This window comes from Cebus imitator, unplaced genomic scaffold (genome assembly GCF_001604975.1).
Source record: "Cebus imitator isolate Cc_AM_T3 unplaced genomic scaffold, Cebus_imitator-1.0 Scaffold59, whole genome shotgun sequence".
Taxonomy (NCBI): Eukaryota; Metazoa; Chordata; class Mammalia; order Primates; family Cebidae; genus Cebus; species Cebus imitator.
Genome location: NW_016107374.1, coordinates 7,102,100 through 7,116,014, shown reverse-complemented (window position 1 = coordinate 7,116,014; position 13,915 = coordinate 7,102,100). Strand labels below are relative to the sequence as shown.

At 44.7% G+C, this 13,915-nt stretch overlaps 2 protein-coding genes across 2 annotated transcripts in view; one reads left to right on the top strand and one right to left on the bottom strand.

Moving 5' to 3' along the window:
- The window catches only part of TAOK3 (TAO kinase 3), a 209,808-nt gene extending 205,067 nt beyond the window's left edge, over positions 1-4,741 (top strand). Inside the window, exons 20-21 of the mRNA XM_037738923.1 lie at positions 1,778-1,960; positions 3,390-4,741. Of these exons, the coding sequence (XP_037594851.1) occupies positions 1,778-1,960; positions 3,390-3,551 (345 nt within the window). The 3' untranslated portion in view covers positions 3,552-4,741. The remainder of the gene's footprint in view (positions 1-1,777; positions 1,961-3,389) is intronic.
- An 8,325-nt stretch (positions 4,742-13,066) lies between these two features.
- Positions 13,067-13,915, bottom strand: part of PEBP1 (phosphatidylethanolamine binding protein 1) — a 9,422-nt gene continuing 8,573 nt past the window's right edge. Inside the window, exon 5 of the mRNA XM_037738922.1 lies at positions 13,067-13,911. Coding sequence (XP_037594850.1) covers positions 13,829-13,911 — 83 coding nt within the window. The 3' untranslated portion in view covers positions 13,067-13,828. The remainder of the gene's footprint in view (positions 13,912-13,915) is intronic.

Genomic DNA, 13,915 nt, shown 5'->3' with positions numbered 1-13,915 from the left:
AAAAAAAAAAAAAAAAAAAAAAGACCAAGTTCAGGTGCGGCAGGGAGCAAGGGAAACTTGAGGCTGCATATAGTCTGGACATCACTGCTTCAAAGCAGATATGCCTCTTAAAATTAAGCCTACCTACCCTCTTTAGGAAAGAGATTTTTTTTTTTTAATGAGACAAGATCTCTATCTCCCAAGCTGGAGTACAGTGGTGTGATCATAGCTCACTGCAGCCTCGAACTCCTGGGTTCAAGAGATGATTCTGCCTCAGCCTCCCAAAGTAGCTGGGACTACAGGCACATGGTACCATGTCTAGCTAATTTTTTAAAAAAACTTTTGTAGAGATGGTGGTCTCACAATATTGCCCAGGCTGGTATTGAACTCCAGGCCTCAAGCAATCCTCCCACCCTGGTCTCCCAAAACACTGAGTTAACAGAGGTGAGCAACCAGCCAGGGAAGAGATTTTGAACCACTTAGAGTTTTGGATTGGCTGGCTAGCAAGATAACATTGTTGCTGTTGTTGTTGAGATGGAGTCTCACTGTGTCTCCAGGCTGGAGTGCTGCAGTGCGGTGGCGTGATCTCAGCTCACTGAGACCTACACCTCCCAGATTCAAGTGATTCTCCTGCCTTAGCTTCCTGAGTAGCTGGGACTATGGGTGTGCATCACCACACCTAGCTAATTTTTATATTTTTAGTAGAGACGTAGTTTCACCATGTTGCCCAGGATGGTCTCCATCTCTTGATCTCATGATCCACCTGCCTTGGCCTCCCAAAGTGCTGGGATTACAGACGTGAGCCACCATGCCCGGCTGCAAGATAACTTTTATAGCAAACAATGGGTGCCAATGTTACTACTTGGAGCATAACCGTACTGTGGTATATTCCTCAAGTTTTATGGAAATTGGATTCATTTTTTTATAGCTAAGCATATCTAAATGATTTTAGGGTTAAAGATCTTGAAATAAGGACATGATCAGTTGAAACCAAAATAATGGTAACAGCTACTATTTATTGAACACTTAGTATGCATTGAGAACTGTGCCTAGGATTTTATATGAATTATTTCATTTAATCCTCCCACCAATCTCAGACAATAGGAATTATTCTTTTTTTTTTTTTTTTTGAGACGGAGTCTCGCTCTTGTCGCCCAAGCTGGAGTGCAGTGGCGTGATCTCAGCTCACTGCAACCTCCGCCTCCCAGGTTCAAGCGATTCTCCTGCCTCAGCCTCCTGAGTAGCTGGGATTAAAGGTGCCTGCCACCATGCCCGGCTAATTTTTGTTCTTTTAGTAGAGATGGGAGTTTCTTCATGTTGGCCAGGCTGGTCTTGAACTCCTGACCTCAGGTGATCTGCCCACCTCAGCCTCCCAAAGTGCTGGGATTACAAGCATGAGCCACTGCACCTGGGCAATAGGAACCATTCTTTTTATTTTCTTGAGGATGAAACATGAGGTCTAGGGAAGTAGGTAATGTGCCAAGGTAACACAACCAAGTGGATGGTGTGGCTGGAATTCAAGCGCAGGTGCCGACTTCAAAGCCCACAGGCTTATAACCTGGACTATGCAGCCTTCCTGATGCCTGCTGCTGTGGTTTCAGACCATACTGAAAAGAATGTGTACTTTGTAGCCCATTGGGCAGACTTGACTGTTTTTGATTTCTAACTCTGAATGTATCCAAAGCATCTGTGTTTTTGAGGGGGGACCAATTTCAATCAAAATGAGGAAACCTCTTCCAGTAGTCACCAAGAGCTGTAGGCAAGGGTGCATGACAGTGTGTGTCTTCTGTGCCCGCAGTTACGGCTAGATGAGGCTCAAGAAGCAGAATGCCAGGCCTTGAGGCTACAGCTCCAGCAGGAAATGGAGCTGCTCAACGCCTACCAGAGCAAAATCAAGATGCAAACAGAGGCACAACATGAACGTGAGCTCCAGAAGCTAGAGCAGAGGGTGTCTCTGCGCAGAGCACATCTTGAGCAGAAGGTATGAAGGCATTACCGGGGGTCCATGCCACTGGGTGGAAGGGGTGTGGCTGAGGGAACTGCCATATGTGGAAACTTCCTTAGTTGGAGATTAAAGTGGACACTTTTCACTTACCTGCTTTATGCTACTGGTTCCCTTGTGAGGTAGGCATTGTCCCCATTCTACAGGCCAAAACACCAAGGCATGCATGTCTGACCCCACATCCTAAGTCTTTCTGCTACTCTGCTAGGAAACCCTCAATGTTCCCAGCCATAGAGTGACATGGGCTGCTGGGGGGTTGATGTGACACCTGAAAGGTACTGTGAGCTGATAGCAGAGCTGCCAAATGGCACAAGGAAGCCAAATGTATAATAGATTTGGCTTTTCAGCTATTTTTAAACCAAAGGAAATCACCAGCAGGTCTCTTTAAAAAAAAAATTAAAATAACGATAGGCTGATACTGTCATGCATAATAAATGTTATCCCAACTGAAATATTCATTGCTTTAGATATTCTGAGGAATATGAAGTAGAAAAGATTTCATAAGGCATCTCAAAGCTGTTACGCATTTATTTGCTTAACCAGTTATGTGCACTTTCTTCCAGTAGTTCCCTGAGACCAGCGTCACAGACTGTTTTCCCAGCTCCTGTTCTAGAACTAAATTACTAATGACCCAGGAGGCATTTGGCTCTCTATGGGAAAGCAGCACAATCTAATTGTGCTTGAGTGTCTTTTAGCTTCTCCTGAGCCATCCCCTGCTAAAACAGGACACTGACCTAGATCAGCCCAGCTGCTGGGCTTGCTAGAGTGGCATTGCCGGTCCCAGATGGGCCCCAAACATTTTTATTCTTGTGAGCAAGTTTTAAATATAATGGATTAGATTCATTGATCACAGGACTCGGCCAGCCTTCCTCCGTCCTCCCTTAGTTCCTGTGTGTGTGTACATGCCACATGTGTGCCTATGTGTGTACATGTCATGTGTGCCTTTGTGTGTACATATATGTGTGCCTGTGTGTACATCATGTGCCTGTGTGTGCATGTCATGTGTGCGTGTGTCATGTGTCTGCATGTCATGTGTGCCTGTATGTGCATGTCATGTGTGTCTGTGTGCATGTCATGTGTCCCTGTGTGTGTACGTCATGTGTGCCTCTGTGTGCATGTCATGTGCCAGTGCATGCCATGTGTGCCTATGTGTATGTCATGTGTGCCTGTGTGTGCATGTCATGTGTGCATATGTGTATGTCGTGTGCATGTCATGTGCCTGTGTGCATGTCATGTGTGCCTATATGTATGTCATATGTGTGCCTGTGTGTACATGTCATGTGTGTGTGTACATGTCATGTGTGCCTACGTGTGTGTGCATGTCATGTGTGCCTGTGTGTGTAATGCATGCATGTGGGTGCCTGTCAGGAGATGCTTTCCATTAAGAACTTCCTTATGCTTGTTTCAGATTGAAGAGGAGCTGGCTGCCCTTCAGAAGGAACGCAGCGAGAGAATAAAGTACCTATTGGAAAGGCAAGAGCGAGAGATTGAAACTTTTGACATGGAGAGCCTCAGAATGGGATTTGGGAATTTGGTTACATTAGATTTTCCTAAGGAGGACTATAGATGAGATTAAATTTTTTGCCATTTACAAAAAAAAAGAAAACAGAAAAAAATTCAGACCCTGCAAAACCACATTCCCCATTTTAACGGGCGTTGCTCTCACTCTCTCTCTCTCTTACTCTTACTGACATCGTGTCGGACTAGTGCCTGTTTATTCTTACTCCATCAGGGGCCCCCTTCCTCCCCCCGTGTCAACTTTCAGTGCTGGCCAAAACCTGGCCGTCTCTTCTATTCATAGTACACGTCACAGTATTGATGTGATTCAAAATGTTTCAGTGAAAACTTCGGAGACAGTTTTAACAAAACCAATAAACCAATAACAAAAAAAAAGTGGATGTATATTGCTTTAAGCAATCACTCATTACCACCAATCTGTGAAAGTAAAGCAAAAAATAATAATAATAATAAATGCCAAGGGGGAGAGAGACACAATATCCGCAGCCTTACACCTTAACTAGCTGCTGCATTATTTTATTTTATTTTATTTTTTTGGTATTTATTCATCAGGAATAAAAAAAAAACAAAGTTTTATTAAAGATTGAAAATTTGATACATTTTACAGAAACTAATTGTGATGTACATATCAGTGGTGACATATTATTACTTTTTTGGGGATGGGGGGTGGGTGGGGTGAAGAGATCTTGTGATTTTTAAGAACCTGCTGGCAAGAGTTTAACTTGTCTTCAGCATATTCTGATTGTATCATAATCATTTTCTGCTGTTGCAGAGGATGTGAATACACTTAAGGAGCTCACAGAATCCCAGTAGCACAAATTGGGCTTTGGCAAATCGTGTATTTTGTGTATAGAAGGAATTTAAGGAGAGGTATTACTTATTTTCATATTGTATTTTAACTGTTTCTCTGATCAAATTTTTTTACTTCCTCCTCCTGTTCCTCCCCACCTTCCTCCTTTTCCAATTCAGTATTTGGAGTTCAACACTGTCTCTCAATCAGATTATCTTGATCGTTTTCTTTATTTCCCTTTCCCTTCCTAAGTCCCATTTCTTGGTCATAAATATTGCATTATTCACACTTTCAAACTGTGTATTTTCTTACAATAAAAAATGATGAAAAAAAAAAAGGCTTTACTTCTTTTGCATGCACTTTAAAAACAAAACATTTTTCAGGTTCCAAGGAAGAGCATGATAACTGTCAGAGCTTTTAATTATATTTGTAAATAAAAGTGTTCATCACATTGCCTTGCTGTGTTATTGTAGCAGGAGATTTCCCTTCCAGGTTCACCGGTTCACAATTCAGAGGGCCGGCCACCCTCCTGAGACTGTTCTCCATAGCCTCAGTCGCTCCAAGAAGAGCCATTCAGGACTTTCAGGTAAACCTGTGTCTTCCAAGTTCTACGGGGCTGAAGATAGTGTTGCACCATTTGATGTGGGCATATGGTCAACTGCACCTTTCTGTCCTTAAGAATAGAAGGCATGGGCCAGGCGTGGTGGCTCCTGCCTGTAATCCCAGGACTTTGGGAGGCAAGGCGGGTGGATCACGAGGTCAGGAGTTCAAGACCAGCCTGGCCAACATGGCAAAACCCTATCTTTACTAAAAATACAAAAATTAGGTGGGCGTGGTGGCAGGCTCCTGTAATCCCAGCTACTCAGGAGGCTGAGGCAGGAGATGCGCTTGAACCTGGGAGGTGGAGGTTGCAGTGAGCCAAGTTTGCACCACTGCACGCTAGCCTGGGTGACAAAGCAAGACTCCAGTCTCGAAAAAAAAGGATGGCAGCTAGAGAACGGTTATGACAGAGACAAAGAGCCAGTGTCCTGTAGTCTTCCAGCATGTTCTAAACTCTCCTGAGTTAAAAAGTTATTACAGGTTTGTCATGCATATTAGTGAGGAAGGACGACTTACCTTTGATTCGTGATGATTCATTTAATGAATATTTACTGAGTTCCTTATATGTCATGCCAGGCTAGACACTAGAGATATACTATTGTATCTCAAACAGGTGAAGATCCCTGCCCTAATGGAACCTACATTAGAGGTAGGAGGAAACTGGGAGCAAACAGTAATTATGATAAATAAAGGATCTTATGAGTAATAAGTGCTAGGGATGAAGAAAAAAATAGGGAAGGGTGGTCAGGCGAGGTGGCTCATGCCTGCAATCCCAGCACTTTGGGAGGCCAAGGACAGGCAGATTGCTTGAGGTCAAGAGTTCAAAACCAGCCTGGCCAACCCATCTCTACCAGAAAATATAAAAATTAGCCAGGTGCGGTGGCACACACCTGTAGTCCCAGCTACTTGGGAGGCTGAGGTGGGAGAATCACTTGAACCCAGAAGGCAGAAGTTGCAGTGAGCCAAGATTGGACCACTATACTCCAGCCTGGGCAACAGAGTGAGACCCTGTCTCACAAAAAAAATAAATAAGGAAGGTTAATGGAGATCAGAAGTGCCAGGATCAATTGGGCATGGTGGCTCACACCTGTATCCCAACACTTTGGAAGGCCAAGATTGCTTGAGCCCAGGAATTTAACACCAGCCTAGGCAACACGGTGAAACTCCATGATCCGGTTTGGCTCTGTGTCCTCAACCCAATCTTATGTGGAATTGTAATTCCCAATGCTAGGGGAAGGACCTGGTGGGAGGTGATTAGATCATTAGGGTGGATTTTCCCACTTGCTATCCTCATGATAGTGAGTTCTCATGAGATCCGGTTGTGTTTTGTTTGTTTTGAGACAGCGTCTCACTCTATTGCTCAGGCTGGAGTGCAGTGGTGTGATCTCAGCTCACTGCATCTCTGCCTCCCAGGTTCAAGCAATTCTCCTGCCTCGGCTTCCCGGGTAGCTGGGATTACAGGCACTCGCCACCATGCCTGGCTAATTTTTGTATTTCTAGTAGAGATGGGGTTTCACCATGTTGGTCAGGCTGGTCTCAAACTCCTAAGCTTGTGATCCGCCTGCCTTGGTCTCCTAAAATGCTGGGATTACAGGTGTAAACTACTGCGCCTGGCCAGTCTGGTTGTTTTAAAAATATACAGCGCTTTCTCTCATGCTCTTTCTCCTGCCACCATGTGAAGATGCGCTGGCTTCCCCTTGCCTTCTGCCATGATTGTAAGTTTCCTGAGGCCTGCTGAACCATGCTTCCTCTAGAGCCTGTGGAACCATGAGCCAGTTAAACCTCTTTTCTTTATAAATCACCCAGTCTCAGGTATGTATCACAGTTTGGGAACAGACTAATACACCCCATCTCTACAAAAATTAGCCGGGCATAGTGGCATGTCCCTGTGAGCCCAGCTACTCAGGAGCCTGAGGTGGGAGGATCACTTGAGCCTGGGAAGTTAAGGCTGCAGTGAGTCACAATCATGCCACTGCATTCTAGCCTTAGTGACAGAGTGAGACCCTGTCTTGGAAAAAAAAAATAAAAGAAGATGCCAGGATCAGCATACCTTTACTCATTCCTTCAGGGAATATTTATTGAGCATCTACTGTGTGCTTGGGGATATGATGGTAAATAAAATGGATGAAGCTGGTCCTGTGCTGGAGGCTCATGGCTTAAATCTCCGTGGAAAAGGAAGTAAATCAACAGTGGACTAGGTTACTCAGCAGTGACTAAGAAGGGCATGACAACACAATACTGGGTGCTACCAGGAGTTTAAAAGAACTCCAATAATACCAGTTATAGGTGGTGTCAGAGAGTGCTTACTAGCATTAACTGTGTCTAACTAGGTAAATGAATTTGTTTTTTTAATTTCCCACCATTTGTAATTATTTGCTTACGTATCTACAAGAGAAGAGTATTCTTGGGAAACTGGAAACCTGCCCATGTAAACTCTATATACCTCTGTGACTTTAACTTAGTAAGATATTTGTAAATATTTTTAAATATTAGAAATGATCACATATGAAAAATACATTATTGGCCTGGCACAGTAGCTCACATTTGTAATCCTAGCACATCTGAGAGGGTAAGGCAGGCAGACTGCCTGAGGTCAGGAGTTCGAGACCATCCTGGGCAACATGTTGAAACCCCATCTCTACTAAAATACAAAAAATTAGCCAGGCGTGGTGGTGGGCACCTGTAGTCCCAGCTACTCGAGAGGCTGAGGTGTGAGAATTGCTTGACCCTGGGAGGTGGTGGTTGCAGTGAGCCAAGATCACGTCACTGCACTCCAGCCTGGGTGACAGAGCAAGAGTCTCTCTCTAAAAAAAAATTAATTTTGATTCAGTGTGACTTACCAACGTAAGTCCCACTGATTACAACTAAAAACTGGACAAAATGCAAAAGCGACTACCTGAAGATACTGAAAAATAAAAGCAGATAAGTTATGGAGAAGGAACTTAGAAATGGAAGTAAAATTAAAACATTCTCAAATGAAGAAAAATTAAAGGAGTTCATTTCCAGCAGACTTTGCTCTATAAGAAATGCTAGAGGAAATTCCTTATACTGAAGGGAATGACACTTGGGTCTCTGGGAATGAAGAAAGAGAAACAAATGGTAAATATCTGGCCAGGCGTGGTGGCTCACGCCTGTAATCCCAGCAGTCTGGGAGGCCGAGGTGGGTGGATCACCTGGAGTCAGAAGTTCGAGACTAGCCTGGCTAAAATGGTAAAACCTCATCTCTACTAAAAATACAAAAACTAGGTGGGCATGGTAGTATATGCCTGTAATCCCAGCTACTCGGGAGGCTGAGGCAGAGGAATCACTTCAACCAAGGAGGCAGAAATTGCAGTAAGCTGAGATTGTGCCACTGCACTCCAGCCTGGGTGACACAGCAAGACACGGCCTGTCTGCCCCATTTTCCAAGCTCAGTACTCCAGCCTCGTATAATAGTGAGGCCGGGTGCGGTGGCTCAGGCCTATAATCCCAGCACTTTGGGAAGCTGAGGTGGGTGGATCATTTGAGGTCAGGAGTTTGAGACCAGCCTGGCCAACATAGTGAAACCCTGTCTCTACTAAATATACAAAAATTAGCTAGGTGTGGTGGCTCGCACCTGTAGTCCTAATTACTAGGGAGGCTGAGGCAGGAAAATCGCTTGAACCCGGGAGGCGGAAGCTGCAGCGACCAGGAAACTGGGCTTTTGTACTTTGTTCTTATATGACAATCAGGTCAAGTTTTGTCATTTGCATACATTAACTACTAACCTAATCCCAACAAAAGATGATTTTGTCCTCCAACAACGCCGTGAGGTAAATAAGGCAGGCTGACAACCCCAGCAACCCTGATTTGTTTTTCAAATGAAGAAACCGAGTTTGTGTCAAAGTGGACCCAGTGGTCATGAGCTGGACTTTGAGGCCAGAGCTGAGTTCAGAACAACGGTCACCCACTTCCTGGCTGGCCTTGGGCAAGCTCACATCACCTTCCAGCTGAAGGGAAATATGGCATCACCCTATATTTAAGATGACTATGCCTTTTCATAGGTATGTATTTTTTTTCTCTTTAGTATCATGTTAGTATTGATACGTTTTTCTTTTTCTTTTTGCGATGGAGTCACTCTGTCCCCCAGGCTAGAGTGTGATGGCTCAATCTCGGCTCGATGCAACCTCCATCTCCCGGGTTTAAGCAATGCTGCTGCCTCAGCTTCCCGAGTAGCTGGAATTACAGGTGCCCACCACCATGCCAGGCTAATTTTTGTATTTTTAGTAGAGATGGTGTTTCACCATGTTGGCCAGGCTGGTCTTGAACTTCTGGCCTCAAGTGATCCATCCGCCAGCCTCCCAAAGTGCTCGGATTACATGCATGAGCCACCGCGCCCGGCCAGTATTGACAGATTTTTCTTTTTATGTGAATTTCTTTTGCATTTACTTTACCTTCCTTGGTTGTTCACCTTATTCTGAATCATTTGATTCTATATCTGTTTTCGACAAGGAAGCTAACAGATCATAATAGTTCTTCATTAATCTTCAGACTTTGAAACAAAAAGGACTTGTTATCAAATGTCTCATTAAGACAGAAGTTTAAAGAAAAACTACATGATTTTAAATATGCATAAATATCAAATTGTAAAAATGTTTGAGAAGACTGATAAGGGTATCAAAGAGTAGGTCCTTTCATACACCACTGACATGAATCTGATCAGTGTGACCTTTGTGAAGAATGGTTTCTCAGTATCAGAATTGAAAATGAGCCTGGCCAACACAGGGAAGTCCATGTCTACAAAAAAAAAAAAAATTGGGGCCAGGTGCGGTGGCTGACACCTGTAATCCTAGCACTTTGGGAGGCTGGGGTGGGTGGATCAAGAGGTCAGAAGTTTGAGATCAGCCTGGCCAACATGGTGAAACCCCCGTCTTTACTAAAAATACAAAAATTAGCCAGGCATGGTGGCGGTGCCTATAATCCCAGCTACTCAGGAGGCTGAGGCAGGAGAACCACTTGAACCCGGAAGGCAGAGGTTGCAGTGAGCTGAGATCACGCCACTGCATTCCAGCCTAGGCGAAAGAGTGAAACTCTGTCTCAAAAAAAATAATTAACTGCATATGGTGGCACACACCTGTAGTCCCAGCTACTTGGGTGGCTGAGGCAAGAGGATCCCCTGAGCCAGGGAAGCAGAGGCTGTAGTGAGCCATGACTGTGCTGCTGAACTCCAGCCTGAGCAACAAAAACAGACCCTGTCTCAAAAAACAAAGAATGAAAAATGTATATAACCTTAGACCTAATTATTTCAATACTTGGAATTCACTCTACAAAATTACTTAAAAAAGCATTTTAGGCCAGGCTAAGTGGCTCACCCCTGTAATCCTAGCACTTTGGGAGGCCGAGGTGGGTGGATCACCTGAGGTCAGGTGTTCAAGACCAGCCTGGCCATCATGGTGAAACCCCATCTTTAAAAAAAAAAAAGATAAAGCATTTTATACATATAAATGTTCACTGAAACACTGTTTATAAGAGCAAATAACCAGAAATAACCTAAATATCACCCCAGGGGGCTGATTAATTATAGAACATTCATAAGATCAAATATTTGTCTCAAATAATAACATTTGTGGCGAACGCCAGGCACAGTGACTCACACCTGTAATCCCGGCACTCTGGGAGGCTGAGGTGGGCAGACCACTTGAGGTCAGGAGTTTGAGACCAGCCTGGCCAACATGGCCAAACCCCATCTCTACTAAAAATAAAGTAAAATAAAAAAATTAGCCGGGCATGGTGGTGCAAGCCTGTAGTCCCAACTACTTGGGAGGCTGAGGCAGAACTGCTTGAGCCCAGGAGATGGAGGTTGTAGTGAGCCGACTGCACTCCAGCCTGGGTGACAGAGCTAGACTCCTTTTCAAAAAAAGCAAAACAAAACAGTTGTGGTGACTTTTTAACTAAAGATTCATTAGTTCAGGGAAAAAAATGCCAAACAGTGTATTTTTTGTTAGTTCATTAGTTCGGGAAAAAAATGCAGAACAAGGCAGTGTGTATAGTAAGACTTATATTTTAGACTAAATATGTAGATATATATGCTGATACATATATTTTTATTTTCTTCTGGAAGAAAACACGAAACCAGTAACTAAGTGGAAGGTGGGAGACATTTTCTTCCCATAGTGCGCCTTGTCTAATCACATACGTATATTACATCTTATTACATTGTACTTTTTTTTTTTGAGATAGGCTCTTGCTCTGTTGCTCAGGATGGAATACAGTGGTGCAATCACAGCTCATTGCAGTCTCAACCTCCTGAGCTTCAGTAATCCTCCCACCTCAGCCTCTCCAGTAGCTGGGACTACAGGAACAAGCCCACACCTTGAGCTAATTTTTGCATTTTTTATAGAGACGGGTTTCTGCCATGTTGCCCAGGCTGGCAATCTGCCCCGCCTTGGTGTTACAAAGTGCTGGGATTACAGGTGTGAGCCACCTACCATGCCCGACCTTTACATTTATTTTCAAGGTCAACGGGACAGTTTGTTTTTGGTTTTGTTTTTTTTTGGAGACGGAGTTTCGCTCTTGTCACCCAGGCTGGAGTGCAATGGCGCGATCTCGGCTCAATGCAACCTCCGTCTCCCAGGTGCAAGGGATTCTCCTGCCTCAGCCCCTGAGTAGTTGCGATTACAAGTGCCTGTCACCAAGCCCAGCTATTTTTAGTAGAGACGGTGTTTCACTATGTTGGCCAGGCTGGTCTCAAACTTCTAACCTCAGTCGATTCATCCACCTTGGCCTCCTAAAGTACTAGTATTACAGGTGTGAGCCACGGCACCTGGCCAACAGTTGTTTTCTTTGTAACCGGTGTTCAACAAAATCTTTTTTTTTTTTTTTGAGACGGAGTCTCGCTCTGTAGCCCAGGCTGGAGTGCAGTGGCACAATCTTGGCTCACTGCAACATCCGCCTCCCGGGTCCCAGTTCAAGCAGTTCTCCTACCTGAGCCTCCCAAGTAGCTGGGATTACAGGCACAGGCCACCATGCCCAGCTAATTTTTGTATTTTTTAGTAGAGATGGGGTTTCACCATGTTGGCCAGTTTGGTCTTGAACTCCTGACCTCATGATCCACCCGCCTCAGCCTCCCAAAGTGCTGGGATTACAGGTGTGAGCCACTGCGCCCAGCCTCAACAAAATCTTATTATGTAAAAAATGAATTTTAAGAAAACTTCAGGCTTGGCATGGTGACTTATGCCTATAATCCCAGCACTTTGGGAGACCAGAGCAGGTGGATCGCTTGAGGTCAGGAGTTCAAGACCTGCCTGGCAAACATGGCAAACCCCTTTTCTACTAAAAACACAAAAATTAGCTGGGCATAGTGGTACATGCCTGTAATCCCAGTTACTCAGGAGGCTGAGGCAGGAGATCACTTGAACCCACCTAGGAGGCGGAGGTTGCAGTAGCAGGAGAGTTGCTTGAACCCACCCAGGAGGCGGAGGTTGCAGTAAGCCGAGATCGCTACACTGCCCTCTAGCCTGGGTGGACAAAACAAGATTCCATCTCAAAAAAAGAAAAAAAAAAGAAAACTTCCATCTACCTTATGTGCTTCCACAGAGGCAACGTTTCCGAGTTTTTTCAGAGAAACAAGTACTGCAGTGAAAGATGGGGAAGGCAGAGTCACTAGCACCTGTGAGGCCTGAGGATTCCTCTTTCCACCGCAGAGACCAAATCACAGTGATTTGTGCCCTCAAACACCTCCTTTCCTTTCTTTTGGTACATTAGATGGCATGAAACTGTGACCTTCTCACCCTCCTACCTGCACACCTCTTTGGTACCGATTCTCTGTGGATAAAACATCAGAACATTTAGTGGACGCTACTTCTCAAGCATTGTTACGGCGTCTGAGCACAACTTCACCAACGGGGAAGGTGTTTATAGCCAGCTTCTTTAGAACATTCTTCTCAGGTCAAAAGGACCACTTGAAGCAAAAGTGCTTTTTGGGCAAAAGACTCAGCCTCATGTTTTATGATTTGTTTTAGAAACCTCAAGTCTGAACGGTTTGCTCCTGCCGTGGGTTAATGGCATGTGTAGAGGCAGAGACCCTCCGTATGGCCCCTGGAACAAGTCCCAGCTGTTACTTGCTGGTCACAGAGACAACTCACCCTGAGAGACCAGATTTCCCACATTTGAGAAACCCATACCCAATAGGACAAAACATCCAGGGACTCAGCTCGTTCATTCAGGTTTCTATTTTTATTCAACTATAAGCAAATAGCAGAATTAATGCAATGTTCAGCAACTTCAAACCAGCTTTTCTTGCTCCCACGAAGAATGATCAATTTAACAGACACAGATATAGGGATTCCTGCTAGGCTGTCAGCCAGCACTGCTGCCGGTCGAGATGGCCATGCTCCAACAACAGCAAAGCCACTCTCCCTACTGCTTTTTCCAGGACTGCTCTTTAAAGGGACCAGAGCGAGATACTGATGCCTATTGAGGCATCTGAGATGCAACGTGTTGGGGGTAAGCTTCAATGCCAGCTTCTGGCTGTCTAGGTGAATAACATCACCATAAAACCCCACTGCGTCCCATTCTGGACCCAGGATTGCCAACCTTTTTTTTTTTTAACCTCCCTTAAAGATTCTTTGATGCTTTGCCCTATCACTGCAAACCTGGTCTTTTTCCCCCCAATTTTTTTCTTCTTTACATTCTGGGTTGCTATTTTCATATTAACAATTTGATGACCCCCTCACAGTGCCGAAATATCCCCCAAAATGGAATTCAGATTTGACCAAAACATAAATCAGAGTGGGTAAGTGACTAAAATAATAAAGGCCAGGCAGCAGGAAAAGTCACCCTAAACCACCATCTGACTGCTCAGGTCTTGCCTGTGCAAAGGGGGGAAGGGAGAGGAGAAATCTATTACACATGCAACACTGAACTGAGGAACATGGCTTGGGGCCTCCAGGACAGACTGTTCTGGTCCCCAAGCTAACCCTCTACTTCCCAGACAGCTGCTCGTACAGTTTGGGCACGTAGTCATCCCACTCGGCCTGGTAACACGTGCCGGCCACGGGGGCCCCTAG